This window comes from Melozone crissalis, unplaced genomic scaffold (assembly GCF_028551555.1).
Source record: "Melozone crissalis strain CALT ecotype California unplaced genomic scaffold, PUWL_Pcris_2 ptg000061l_1, whole genome shotgun sequence".
NCBI lineage: Eukaryota > Metazoa > Chordata > Aves > Passeriformes > Passerellidae > Melozone > Melozone crissalis.
The window spans coordinates 7921594-7936160 of NW_026535839.1; the positions used below are offsets into that span (position 1 = coordinate 7921594).

The 14567-nt window shown below is 50.7% G+C and overlaps 1 protein-coding gene across 1 annotated transcript; it reads right to left on the reverse strand.

The window, feature by feature from the left end:
- Window positions 1-10168: 10168 nt before the first annotated feature.
- On the reverse strand, window positions 10169-13622 carry WNT8A (Wnt family member 8A). The gene is made up of 6 exons (XM_054288110.1): window positions 13552-13622; window positions 13430-13463; window positions 13079-13217; window positions 12092-12217; window positions 11850-11992; window positions 10169-10729 (listed from the first exon to the last, which is right to left on the reverse strand). The coding sequence occupies exons 1-6, from the start codon at window positions 13620-13622 to the stop codon at window positions 10169-10171; spliced, it is 1074 nt and encodes a 357-aa protein (XP_054144085.1).
- Between the last annotated feature and the right edge of the window lie 945 nt (window positions 13623-14567).

The window sequence follows — 14567 nt, forward strand, 5'->3', positions numbered from 1 at the left end:
GTTTTGCAAGGGAAAACCAAAACATTCCAGTGCAGCTAATATTGCAGCTCCTCTGGTGTCTAAAGTTCAGGCCACAGCAGGAGGTGCAGATATCCAAGGGGAATGCAGTAACTTTTTGGATCTTTTCTTTGGAAGAAATAATAAGATGAGTCACAGTTAACCCATTCAGCTAAGTTAGTAAGGCTCTGGGGGATGAGAGAAGAAATGGGATGTTCTTAGTTCTAATGGTTTGTTCTACAGAAAATAAAACTCTTACATCCCTTCAGGTCCAATCAATGCATTTGTCTTCATTGCAGGCAGCATAAATTTGCTTCTTTCCTTACAACCTTCTCTTCCATCCCTCCTTGAGATGTCCAGGGCTGGTGAGATGATTGTGCTTTGATTATCCTGCTCTGCCAAACCAGTGGGCTCCACTCTCCAGGAGAGAAGGGTTCTGCAGGGCAAGTGCCAGAATGTTGGCACAAAGCATTTTGTTCCTCTCCCGTGATGAATGTGGAAGGAGTGTTTTTAAGCAGTTTGTAATTTGTCACAGTGAGACTTGCAATGGAAAACATGCCACAGCAGAGGCAGCCAGGGCCATGAAGTGCTGCTGCTGGGAAATGAGGATTATTCCAACACAGGTGATGTCTCCAGGGGGTGTATTCCTCAGGAGCTGGGGGCTGGATGAGCAGTCAAACCTTTGAGGAGCAGGGTGAAAGCCAATATGTCCATGCTGACAGGGACACAGCTGGAATTAAGAAGGATGACTAGCACATCCAAACCTTTTTTAAAGGTTTTTTCTCTAATGATATTTTCTAGTTTCATTTATTTAGCTGTCTTGAGAGTTCACATCTTTCAGGCAGCAGAGAAGTGTCTGCCCTGGTGTCTCAGAAAATGGGGTTTTGTGTTTTGGCCTCTCAGGGGGAGCTGCACACTGGTGCCAGGGGTGAGCAGGGACTGTGCCCTTGTTCCCTGCCTGTCTCTGGCACTCAGTGCCTGTGCAGCTCCTCTCAGCAGAGCTTTGCTGCTTCCTGCTTTCCTTTCTCCACCTCTGGGCCTTGATGTCACCGTGTGGCTTTGGAAAGAAATCAGTCACCCATCCTTCAAAATGCAGGTCAGGGTGCTGCTTGTTCAAGGAGCAGCACCTGAAGGTCAGTTCTGTTATTCCATCACTCCTTAATTGATATGTTTTCCTAAAAGCCAGTAATCTCCAAGGAAGGCATGTCCTGTCTGGGAAAATAAAGCAAGACATATAAATTGCTTTAATGGGGTGCTCTAGTACATTTATATCTTCTTAAAAGGAAGCTAAACCACATGCATGCGATGATAGATGAGTTTATTTTCACATGTGGATTTAATAACCTACCAAGATGTGGCTGCATATTTAGTGCTCAAAGTCATCTCCAGGAAAACAGCTCCCTGGGCTGAGGTCAGTGTCTGCTTACAGCCAAGAGAATGAGTGAAGGGGTTTGTCAGTGGTTAGCTTGGTTAGGAGGCAGGATGGTTCATATGATACTGAACTGATCAGGGTGATGTGGAAATTAATTTTATCTTCTGCACAGGACAGAGAGAGTGGAAGTGCCCCTGAGACCATCTGGGGTTTAAAACTCTGAGGAGCTGGAAGGAGCTGACTGCCATTCTGTTCTCTTTGTAGCACTGTTTGTTACTCTTCCCAAATATTTATTGGATCACAGTTGTAATTAAATTTGTGCTGAAAATGTACAGAGCACTCTGTACTTAGTGCAACATGAAACCAGAGATGCTCTGCACTGGAGCAGTACAGCGGCAGGTCTTGGCCACAACAGCCCCCTTTGGAATGGGAGATAATCCAAGAGCCTTCCCTGTTGATATGGCACTTGCAGAGTTAAAGCACAGGAAATTGTGAATTTTGGCTCCATCCTGTTTGACCATTTACACAATCTCCTTATCAATGTGCCTGGCCCGGCCCTGGCAGATTGGATGGTGTCTGGATGCAAGGGGCACAGTTTAGTGCTCCCAACTGCTTGAAAGGGACTGGACAGTGATTAGTGAGCTCTCTGCTGATGGGGGAGATAAAGGGATGTCAGATCACCTCTGCCCTGCCTCCCCCTGCCCAGAGCTGGCCCAGCTCCCCAGGCACACCTTGGAGCTGGAGCTGGGTGCAGGCTGTGCATTGATCATTCCTGATCATTCCCGATCATTCCTGATCATTCCTGATCATTCCTGAATTCCACACTCAGCTGTCATGGCCTGTGGCAGATGAGAGAAAGAAATCAATGTGCTGCAGCCAAAAGCACAGAGATGTTTCTCAGGGAATTCAAATAGCAGGTTGGTTGGTAAAACAGAGGCTGAGACCTGAAATGACAGAGCTCACAGCCCGTGGGGGAAAGCCCATGGGACAAACCAGAAACAGCAGAGTGAAGCAGTCCAGGCTGGGAAGCACAACTGTGTTTGCCCTGGGATAAATTTTATTAACTTAAGCACATCAAAGCACAAATGTATTGTCTTACTCCTGGACTCAAGCTGGCTCGACCAAAGCCCTCCTGAGAGTCTCTTCCCAGTGCTCCTGCCCAGGAGTGGCTGGTGCTCCTGTGCCACATCTGCAGCCTGGCCCTGGCTGGAATTACCTGCTCTCCTGGCACCTGTGGTGCAGCTGTGATGCTGGGAGCGCTTGGCACCTCGGGAGGTGTTCAGGGCTGAGTTAATTTAATTATTCTCCTGCTCATTGGCTTCAAAATCCACTTAGGGAGGAGGTGCCTTGTCCCTATCACAACTGATGGCAGCTGGCCAGCAGAAATCTGCCTGGCAGGAGTGGGAAGGAAGAGCTGGGCCAGAGTAGGTTTAGCTTCAAGGCACTGGGCAAAACAGAGAGAAATAGAAATTATTGCCTTTAAAACTGCCAGCTCTGCTCTTAATGGATGATCCCCTGGAAATGTCAGGCCAGGAGCCACAGCTCTGTGAGTTAGAGAAGCCTGTGGAATTGAGAAGAGATGGGAGAAGACAAAATGTGTCCAGGCGTGATCTGAGTCAATAGAGTCCCACTGATACCACAACCCAACATTTCAGGCCAGCACTGCTCAGAGCCCAGTTTGGGTGCTGGCAGCCAGGCAGGTGGGACAGGCAGAGCAGCCTTGGTCCCAGCAGAGCTGACAACCAGCAAACTCAGCCCATGCATGGCCCGAGTTTGAGCCCAGGAGAGGCAACCCCTGTGCCTCTCCCCACTGTTTTACAGTCCTTCCACTGAGCTCACCATTACCATCTTTTATGGCATCAAATGTGTTGTTGAAAGCATCAGAGGAGGAAATGAAGGGCCCTTTACTGTCCAGGCTCTGTGCTCACACGTCCCCTGACGAGCTATTCTCTCCTGGCTGTGCCACAAGGGGCTTCAATTAATGTTGCATGGGACACTGAGGAAAGAACAGAGAGAAAGAGAAAGAATAGCTAAAACATTTTTAGAGATCTCCCTGTCTATTTCTCATCACGTCCTACTGCTTGTAGAGCTCTGCTATCTCATTTATGACAGATTTAGACTTAGTCCTTTCATTTTTTGGCTCTAACTTGCTCTGTCCCACATGATTGCAACTCATCTTTGCATCCTGACTGCATTTGGTGAGCATTTCTTAGCTGTGGCCATCAATCTCTGCTCCTTACTTGACTTAGAGTTACCACCACCTCCCTCTCCTTTCCTCTCTGCATTTCAGGCCCTCTGAGAGGAATGAGTGTGGGTCCAAGAGACTAATGAGTGTGGGTCCTGGTGCACACTTTAAAAGGGTCTTTTCCAATCTCCTGGAGTGTTTGGACCAAATCCACTTTGTCTGGGAGAGCTCTTGTGTGAAGCTGTCCCAGGATCCATCCCTGCAGATAAAGAATTGTTTAATTAGGGAGCACCTCATCCTTCTTGTTCATAAAATATGAGCCACTCTGTGTGTTTGGTGAAAGGGGAATGGGATAGGAGAGCAAAAGAGAAGGAAGGAAGGAAGGAAGGAAGGAAGGAAGGAAGGAAGGAAGGAAGGAAGGAAGGAAGGAAGGAAGGAAGGAAGGAAGGAAGGAGTTAGTTTTGAAAGTTGATTGCAAGTTACATTTATCTGATTTTCTCTAATCCGTCAATCTTCTGTTATATGGCTGAGCTCCTTGGGGCTTGTTTGAAAAGGGGGAATTTACTGCACTGTAAGCCAGCAAAGTGATTTGCAAAGTGGATTGTATCTTAGGAGAGAGCAAGGAACCAGAAAAGGAGGTGGGGGAGCTTGTGCATCTCCCAGCAGAGGTGTAAATACCCTGCACATCACCAAAATTCCCTCCCAGCCACCACGGGGGCGTTTTTGGAGGGACCAACCTGCTCTGTGTCCATCTCTTGTACCATTTCACACCAGAAATATGAAATATGAAATATGGACCAGCAAGGGGGCAATAAACTGACACCCTGGCTCCCTGTACACCTCCTTCTCCTTGGAGAAACCTTTGGAACATTTCCCGGTAGATCTGTGCTTGATCAGGGCTCCTGGCTGGGAGGGCAGCATGAATTCACACTGAATATGCAGAATTCCATGTTGTCTCCATCCAGGGAAAGCAGATGCAGCTCATCCCAGCAGACAGTGACTGTAGGTGTCCTCCCCAACCGAGAAATGGTTGGGAAACACTTGTAACTCTTTTTCTCAGGTGTTGCAAAGAGGATTTGTTTTGTAAATAGTGAAGCTGTTAATTGCCCTGACTTTATTAACAGGGAGCCGAAAAGGCGTTAACAAGTTTGTGTTGCTCTGCGCGGGCAATGAGCCAGCACCAGTCCCTCTGTAAGGGGAAGGTGGCAAAGCTCCTCCGAAAGTCCCTTTGCCCTCTAGAGGAAAAAAAAACCCTAAATTAGGCACTCCTTTAGCCAAAGACTGGGGTAACGTGTGAATTTTGTAGGAGGGATTTAACTCGGATCACCGCACAGCTCAGCCCCAGGGGATTCGCTGTCTGTCGGTGACAGGGACTGGGGTGTCCCCAGGGCAGCGCAGCTGGGAAGGCAGAGCTGCAAAGAGCTTTAAAGGCTGTTTTCTGCCTCGGCTTCTCCCCAGGCTCAGGGAGAGAGGAGCACCTGTACACAGCTGTGGGAGGCCCAGGAGTCCAGAAGCTTTGAAAATCAGGATGGTTTAGGGATCTAACTTTAGCTATCTCACTCAAAAATGTATCGCTGAAAGCTAGAGTTGAGGTTTCCAAGTCACAAAAGTCACTAACTGGTCACAAAAATCCTCCCTGTATACTCCAACAAGTCACAGACCCAAATCCTCCCATCTTTCCCTGAAAATTCCTGCTGACAAATCCCATGGATTTAATCCCATAAATGGATGCTTTTCCATCCTCCTCTCTGGGACTGGCACTAGCAGCAGCTAACCAGGGGCTGATTCAGGCCCTTTAACTTTTTCCTGCCAAGGGTTGGTTTTGCAAGTGGAAAAGGACCTGTGCCTTGTTTTCTAAGGCTTGAGGGAGTTGCTGGCACTCGCTGGTTTCCCTGCAGCAGATGCAGCGTGACCAGGAATCTACACTGCATATGAAAAGGTCACTTACCCTGCTCAAGAGAGGAGATTCTAACACTTGTCAGCTTGAGTGATGGAGGCTCTGCATGGAGAGCCATAATATTCATGTCAGGGAATTGCCAAGCCCTCACGGAAGTGTTGAAGATGGATGGCCTGGGGATACACTCCTGACACTTTAATGCTGGGGGAGGATACAGCACAAACATCTCATGCAGAATTATAATCCATGAAAGGGTACTGGGGGCATAATTTAAAGGTAATCCAGCAGGCAAGGAGTTTAACAGCTGGAGGGAAGCAGGCTGGGGGAAAGGAGGGATGCTGTGGGATGCAGGGGGGCTGTGGTGGGGCTTTGGGGGAGGGAGCAGTGCCAGGCCAAAATCCATCCCCCTCCACACTGCTTGGCAAAATAACCTGCAGAACCTGCACTTTTTGTATGAATAAATTAGATTCTCTGCTTGCTGATGGTCACTGTCAGCAGTGTGACCTGTTGAGGGGACAGCCTGGGACAGTGCCTCAATCTCTGAGCAGAAATGTCCCTGCCAGCCTGCTGGGAGGGGCTGTGGGGCACACAGGGGCAATGCTGGTGTGAATTCCCTGCCAGAGCCACCCCTGCTCTCTGTTCTGGGAGAGGGAGCAAAGGAACCAGCCCAGATCCAGCTGCTGTGCCAGGTGCCACCCTGAGCCCCACACAGGCACAGCCCCAGGCCGGCTGTGGGTGCTGGGCAGCCCTGGGATGGGCTGTCTGTGTCCATTGGCACCTGCACCCCAAACTTCACCTTCCTGCCTGCCCTGGTGGAGGTGGAGTCACCTGAGTCGTGCCCCTGCTCCTGCCTGAAGGGGAGTGAGGCTGGGCAGGCATTTCCAGCTGCAGGGAAGGAGAAACCAAAAGAAACCTGGGGTGGCTGTCCCTGGTGAGGGTGCTGGGATGGACACCTGGACAGCAGCACAGCATGGCCAAGGGCAGCTGGTGAAACAGGGACAGGGATAGCCCTGGGATAGATGGGAAGGGTTTGTGGGCTTAGCCTGGGCTGTTACCATGGTATGAGCACCCCAAAACTGACCCTGTGTATTTCAGCAGGCATCTCTGACATAAACCCACCCTGCTCTGTGCTGATGCTATAGCTGGAATGTATTATTTCATCATTTGGAGTATGTTTCCCTTTCTCACTAGAAATGGATGGTGAAGCATCCCTCTCCCACAATAAAGGCACAAATACGCTGGGGGAGCCCTGGTGTCAAACCTCCAGAAGGGCAATGGTGATGCTGAGCTGATTCCACAGATTTCTCACCCCAGAGGATGCTCTGTGCATGTCAGTGGCTGGTCAAACATGAAGATGCTGCCCCAGAACCATCCAAGTGGCCCCACAGCCCTGCCTAAAGTGCCCCTGCTCCAGGGCAGAAGCAGTGCTGTCACTCTTGAGGGACAGACAGCAAGGTTTTGCCTCGAGTTCATGCAGCACCCAACCCAGATTAAGATTTTTGGCTGTTCATTGTAATTAGGATCAGCACTTTTACAATACCATTACTGTGGGACAGTGTCAGGTCCCTCCTCAAGGCTTTAGAGAGCCAGCCCAGCCCTTCCTCCAGGTGTGCAGTGAGTTACAGGGATTGGGATCAGTCAGATTGGAGCTGACTTGTGTGATCATAAGCAAACCTGTGCAGGTTTGAAGGCATCACCAGGCCCTGCAAAAGCTCTTTGGATGTGGTGGGACAAGGAGCCTTCACAGGGCAGCAGTGACAGGCTGTGCTCTGCTGTGTGTGCTCCTGTTTGCTTTGGAAGCTGATCTGCAGGGGTGGAAAATCTGCCCAGGTAAAACCACAGCTGAAATGATGAGCTCAGTCCTGTGGCATCCTCAGCTTGTTCCCCTGTGCCCCATGGCATTTGTGAGGGTTATTACAGCAAGCACAGCAGCAGGCAGGGGTGTCAGGGCTCCCTGACAGTGCTGTGATGGATTAAGATGATCCTGAATTTCTATTGTTTTGTAGTGAATGTAGTGAGAATTGATGGCTGTTGTATCCAAGCAACAAGGGGGAGGATAAGGAAGCTTCAGCTTCTCCAGGACTGTAATATCTCTGGCAAGGTGCCACTCTAAGCCATAGAGTTGATTTTCGTATTTGTTCAGTCTTGGTATTGTCTCTGCAAGGTACAAAAAGATAAAGGAAATCTGTGCCATGGGATGGTGTGTAACTTTCCCTTGAGTTTGCTTCAGTTTGCATTTGGTCTCTGGCTTTTGGGGTGATTTGCTCATTGCCTTAGAGAGTCTGGGAATCAGAAATGTAAATGGCTTTGATGACAAATTTAAGGAAGGACAGTTCATCTCCAGCATTTAAGCACAATGGGGTGGATATGGATGCTGAGTTGGTGGGAATGGGAGGGCTCAGTGGGAAAGGATTGGTCTCAGCAGTGGCATCTCTGCTTCCCTCTCCAGCCCCATCTCCCTGGGATGGAGCCTTTGTGGGACCGAGGTCTGGTCTGGTGCTGTTGCCACCTACAAACCTGTTCCTTCTAATTTTCTGTGTTCATGTCAGTTTGAAAAGGTGCTGCAGAGAAATGGGACACACAGCATGTCCTGCCCATTCCTGCTCTCTGGGAGCCCTCATCTCCCAGGATTTTCCTGTGTGCTTTATTAACCTGCTGCTGCTATACAGCAGGAAGGTTTTTGTGCGCTTGGGAGTTATCCTGGTGAAATAGTTTCCCTCCTCTGGGAGCCCAGCAGGGACTGTTCTGTGCTCTGTATATCCTCATTTTGTGGGATTTTGGTGGCACCCCGTGCCTGAAGGTGCTGGGGCTCTGGAGCACAGTCCAAACCAATACAAAAAGTGACTCTAGGGGTAATATTTGTGCAGACAAGTCAACCAGTGCTCGAGACGCAGGAAAGCAGCTTTGCTTGTCTGTTTTTATCACTCCCAGTTCAGCCTAAATTTTTGGGGTTTGCAACTGCTGTTGTGGCAACACCGTGCAAAAATCTTGGGGTGTTTTGGTTTGGTAGGGTGAGTTACTAGAAATAGCCACCCTGAAGGCAGCATAGCCCCTCTAATTGATGGGGGCTTTAATAAACCCCACTTTCTATAAAATAACTGCATGGGAGTCAGCTGTGCTTCCCAAATGTGTGTTCTGCAGGCTGAGCTCCCTGCTCTGGCTCTGGTGTGTGCCCAGGCTGTGTTTACACAGGGAGCCATAGGGAGCCCTGGATAAAACAGCACCGGAGCATTTGCAGCGTGGGTGCGGCGTGCTGGCAGCGTGGGGGGATTTTTACACTTGTCTCTCCTCCTCCTCCTCCTCCTCCCCTGGCTGGAGATGGAGCTTGGCCGAGCATCCTTGCTGTGCCATCCTGGGTGTGGGTGATGGCACAGCCGGGAGCAGCTCGGATCCCAGGAGCAGGAGATGCTCTGGGATGGGACAGCAGCACCAGCGCTGTCCCTGCTGCCCTCCCCGGGCTGCCGGCACCCCGAGCCGCAGGGAACCAGCCGGGAACCGGCAGACACATTCACAAGTGTCCCCGAGGTTTCTCTCCTGCCCCAGTTCAAAGGGTTCCTCTCGTGCCTCCGAGAAATCCGCGCTGAGCGCCGCTGCTGGCGCTTTCCACATCAAAGCGGGGCAGCCTCGCTTTGTCTGGGGGATGTCGGGGCCAGGCGAATTAAAGAGAATTTGGGAGCTTCAGAGTCGGCTTTAGCCGGGCTGTGTCTGCATACTCAGCGCTTGGAAAGGGCGAGATTACGGCGATGGGTACTAAAGCCGACCCTCCGGGGGCTGGAGGCTGGAGCCACCTTACTGAGACCCAGCCACTGAACTCACTGCCCTCATTGGATTAATGATGAGGAAATTCCTGGAAGTGCTGGGTTTTACACAGAAAGGGACAATCTTGCACCTAAAATCATACTGCTAGGAAGCCAGAAAAGAAAAAGCCAATTATTTTCATTGTGGTTTATTGCAAAATACAGTCCAAAACCTAACTCTTAAAAGATACCTTCAAAATATATAGTGAAAACAGATTGTGCTAAGCAATAATGCAATTTATTAATAAACAACATTAGGCATAAAGAATTCTGAATTCTTATCTGCTAATTAAAAAAAATATATAGGAAGTGTAAAATGCTTAATTTTATCCAGTACAAATACATGAAGCTATTGTCTATTTGGAGCAAGGCTTCTTGTGCCAGAATACAAAATTCAAAAAAGGAGGAGAAAAAAAAGGTGGGGAGGGAAATATGTAAACACTGACTGTAAACTTTCCAAAGCCCTCAAAAGGCTGCAGCTGTCGTAACGCACACCACGACACTGTCAAACCTCCTGTCACATCACAAAGTGCATAAGTTTTCCTCCAGAGATGCTGCCAAGCACCTGTAGGGACCTGAGGCGGCAGGGATGGGATCACCTGGCTGGACCTGCCACAGCTCCCATTCCCACCTCTGGCTGGGGGCTGGAGCCCCACTGCTCCATTGGCAGACCCACTGGCAAGGGCATGAGGGGTTGAACCCACATAAACCATGAAATTCCTCCCTCTGTCCAGCACACAGATAAAGTGACTCCTGAGAAGAGAGAAGCTACTGGTAAATGTTGAGGAAAACACATGGAAGCAAGATGGACCCTCAATGCCCACGCCTTGTGCTTCCTCCATCCACAGGAGAGCCCAGCACCTCACACGGTGCACGCCCAACCCTCTGGACCCAAACATGAGGACCCCAGAGAGCCTCCCCTATCTCCTGTGGGCCCTGCTCCTCTGCCGGCTGTGGTTGGGCGCGGCGGGGTCGCGGCGGGTGCAGAAGTGCTTGGCCACCGTGGTGCGGCACTGCTCGCAGCGCACGGTGCAGCACCAGTGGAACTTGCAGTTGCAGCTGGACACCACCTCGGTCCTGCGCTCCTCCACGCGCAGCCCGCACTCGGTGCAGAGCCGCCGGCAGCTGCGCTTCTCCCACTGCGACAGGTTCCTGCCGCTCTGCAGGCACTCGCGGCCCTCCGTGCCCTGGTGGCCCAGGCTGGCGTTCCTGGTGCAGTAGTCGGGGGAGTCCTCCAGGAACACGAGCTGGGTGGCGTGGATGTGGTGGAAGGTCTCGGCCGTGGCGCCGCGGCTCTCGGCGCTGTTGCCGGCCCTCAGGCGCCGCTTGTCCATCTCCAGCTTCTGCGCTTGGTCGTACTTGAGCTTCAGCAGGTTGCCCACCTCGCGGAACTCGGCCAGCTGCAGCCAGCAGGTCTGGATGCTGCAGCTGCCCGACACCCCGTGGCACTTGCAGGCTCTCTTCATCGTGTCTTTCACCGCCTTGGGGGGATGAGGTGAAGAAATTAGGGAATCTCAAAATTCCTAATCTCAAGGCTCTACAGCACTTATAATGTGGGGACGCTGCAGCTAAAGTGTCTGGTTCTTGGCACGACTTCAGATCCTTCCAAGAGCTGACCTGGAATTCCATGACCTGGAATAACAAAGCTGCTCCCCACACCCAACTAAAGCATTTACTAGTCCCAGTATAGGCGATAGAAAAGACACCACTGGTGCGACAGAGACCACGTACTGTAAGGGAAAGATGAAATAATAATGAAAACTAAGCTATAAACAGCAAAGATCAACCCTTGTACCTTTTGCTCTTAGTTCCAGGAAAACATCTGTCCCAGGGCTAAGTGGGCACAAACTATTGTCCTCAGCCCTTCCAGGAGAATCCAGGCCAGGAAAAAAGTGCCTTTGTCAGGTCATGCCCTTCTCACGCCACTCACCAGCATCAACCCATGTCCCTTTCAGAGGTTTCATTCAAAATGTGTGAAACTCCTTTGAAATAATCATAGCCAACCTCTCTGCATCTCCTCCAGGCCAAGCACTTCACAGATATTATCTGCCTATCTCCCTCTGATATTTATAAGGTCCCAATCGCTGGTATCTATGTGAGATTAAGCCTTGACACACCCTATGAGATAGGTATGTTAAGTGTTGTCATCCTTGTTTTTACAGACAAGGAGGTTTGGCAAGATGCTGAGAGCTTCCATGGCCCAGGCAGGAGTGGGGGCAGTCTGGCTGGCTTGTGAGCAGGGCCAGCTCACACCTGGCTTCCCGGCCAAAGAGCTTGGAAATGCATATTGCAAGAAAGTAAGGAAGGTGCTTCTGGCTTTGTTTTACAGACCAGACAGGCCTAGAGGTAAGTACAAATCCCATGCATTTCTGAATAAGTGGTGTGTGCCAGCAGTTAACTGCATTACACAGCTGCAGAAGCTGGAAGGGGGAACAACTCTTACTGTGATTCCCTGTAATGAGGTTCAAGGCCAGATCCTGGCTGTGTTTTTTCCCCCATGCAACCACTACTGGGCCTGGATTTTCACAGGGGCTTGAAAATGGGCACCTGAACATCCTAGATTTTGTTTTCAATATAGACATTATTATTATTATTACTTACAAGTCTCCCAACCTCGTTGTTGTGCAGGTTAATCAGTGCGCGGGTGTCGTGTCCCGTTTCCAAGGCATCCACAAAGAGCTTGGAGACCTTCTCCCCAAACTCCACGTTGTCACTGCATCCTCCCCAGACCCAGCCTCGGCCACCTGCAGCACAGACACAGGGTTATGCACTGACCTGCCCTGCAGTCCGTGGGGCTGTGTGTGGACAGAGGGACGGGTCAGTCTGTCCTGGTGGTCACTCACCCACGCGGCCGTTCCTGGAGTCGTCGCAGCCGCAGCTGTCGAAGTCCCCCAGGCTGCAGTTCCTGGTCAGGGTGTACATGACCCCGGCCGAGCTGATGGCGTGCACAAAGGAGGTTTCCCGGGTAGCTGGGGGAGAGCAGGGAAGAAAGCTGTCACATGCAAAAGCTGTCACATGCAAATATAGACATCAATCCCGGATAATCAGGAATGAAGATCTCCTGTGCTGCAAAAGTGCAAGGAGAAAATACCCACACGCTCTGTGCAAAAGGAAAGGTGCTACAGAAATGAAATGCTTGTGACTGGATCTTTTCAGGCTTCAGCATCACAGGGTACAGAAATTTTCTATCATATTATGCAGGTGTCCAAACAGGGGATGGAACTTCTTGCCAGGGGTAGGACTTTAAGGAAATGCCATGCTCTGGCCAAGGTGAGTTAATTCTCCTTTCACCTGGCACTCAGTTCATCTCTGTCCTTCCCTGCCTGGGGGTATGTTGTGCTTTGATCTTGCCTCCTAGAGAAAATGGTCATTGATCCTTTCAACCTGTGCTAACAGCTGTCTGCACTCACACTCCTAGTGTAGTGCTTTGGCTTTCTGAAGACATTCAAATAGAGCTGCTGCTCTGGGTGAAAGGAGACTTCTGCCCACTGAAATAAATTACATTGGAATATATCCACAGCTTCCTCATGAAGGCAATTTCTTAGTGCACATCTCTGGTTTCTCCCTTTGCCTCTCCTGCACTTCTCCCCACTGGAAGCTCGGGAGTCTCTAGCACTGCACTCCCCGGGATGCTGCACGCAAAGGGGCAGGAGCAGACCCATGGAGCAGGGAAACACTGAGCCTGGGATCCCTAGGAAAATGTTAGTGCTGTCTATGAGCCCAGTTAATACAGCTAAAGGAAACCAGCGGTGATTTTGGGGCAGGAAGGCCCTTTTCCATCCCGCCGGCCCCGCGCACGGGGCGGAGCGGGCGCAGGTGCGCGCACTCACCGCTGCGGAGCCGGTTGTGCGTGGAGAGCTGCAGGGCGCTCTCGGGGCAGTTCCAGCGCTCCCAGCCGAACTGGAACTTGCACTCCTCCATGCCGCTGTGTGCCCCGGCCGCCACGCTGCTGGAGAACGTCAGGTACGCCTGGCACGGGAAACAGCGGGGTTAAAATCCACACTGGTTTAGCGTTTATCAGGGAAAACAGACATAAGCACGTTGTGAGTCTTTTCCCTCTGTACTTGGCAGGACTTGGAGCCGATATGCTCTGGGAAGTCTGGTTCCTTGGAAAGCACTATTTCCCATTTGCAATACAAAATCACTCCATTTAAATTCCTGACAGTCCATGTGTTAATTACCTTAGGTCCTGTCATCAGAAAGTTATTCACAGACCTGAAAAAGAGAAAATAAAATAAATCACCTTACCACAGGCTGAAGAGCATCTCTAAAAAAATGCCCCTTCCACCAAGTTGGACCCTACCATGCTGCTGAGTGGAGAACGGCGCTGTAGACCCCTGTGATGGAGAGGATGAGGAGGGTGCTTCTCTTCATGGCTGTCACAAGGAGTGGGGTTGGATCCCTTTGGCTGCTCCGTAGCTCTCCACACAACAGGTCTCTGCACAAGCAGGGCCACCTCCCTCCACTCCTTCCCAAGGTGAGCTATGGGGATGGAGCAGGAAGCTGCAGGAATCTCCAACCCTGATATTTATAAGGTGAAGTTGTGAATAGTCAAAACCCCCCATTCATTTGCTACCCAATGACTTAATGTGATAAAAAAGCTCCCGCTCCAATGGGTGACAAGGAACCGCCTCAGGTTGCACTTCAAAAGGCGGCGGGTGTCCCTGGGAGAGGGATGGTCTGAAGGAGAGCAAACTTCCCTAACAATGGGACACTTTTAACTCTCTTCCCTCCACCAGCCATCCCTTTCTGCTGGCCCCGAGTCCTCTTGCCTTCTCCTTTTCATCCCCTGCTCGCCAGCAGAGGCTCCATCCCCACGTCCCTATGAAATAACAAGCAGATGCATTTCTATAGTTCCCCTGCTATCTGCCTGCTCCCTCCTATGAGAATTCCCCGAGGAGTTTTAACAACCCTTCTGTAAAGATCTATAGGGGATGGACCTCCCAGGCCTCCTTGGTTTGCAGAGATGCGTTTGAGGGCAGGAATTTTCCTTCTCTCCTCCTTATGATGAAAGTTTCTGCATCTCCATCCTGATACCAGCGAGCGTGGCTCGGTAGCATTTGGAAATCTCTCTCATTTACAGGGCTGCAGCTTGGGAACACTGTGTGAATCATTTATGTGGTTTTCTCCATGATCCAAGGCTGTAATTAGGGGAGCAGTTTTCTGGGGCTGGCAATTTCCTTTGGGTGAAGGCTGCTGCAGCACAGGCACAGCTGCTGCTGCTGCTCCAGGCAGGAGCTGCCCATAGCCTGAGCAGAGTGAGGGGCCTCTGCTGCAGCTGAGCCATCAGCTGGGCTTGGGAAAGGAAAATCCTTATCA

Bases quoted from the DNA above. Each gene is read 5' to 3' on its own strand.
- WNT8A (XM_054288110.1), bottom strand. From the start codon at position 13,622: ATGAAGAGAAGCACCCTCCTCATCCTCTCCATCACAGGGGTCTACAGC. The intron at 13,218-13,429 runs GTAATTAACACA...TTCCCGTGCCAG, and splicing joins TTCTGATGACAGGACCTAAG to GCGTACCTGACGTTCTCCAG. The intron at 12,218-13,078 runs GTGAGTGCGCGC...GCTCTCCCCCAG, and splicing joins GCACAACCGGCTCCGCAGCG to CTACCCGGGAAACCTCCTTT.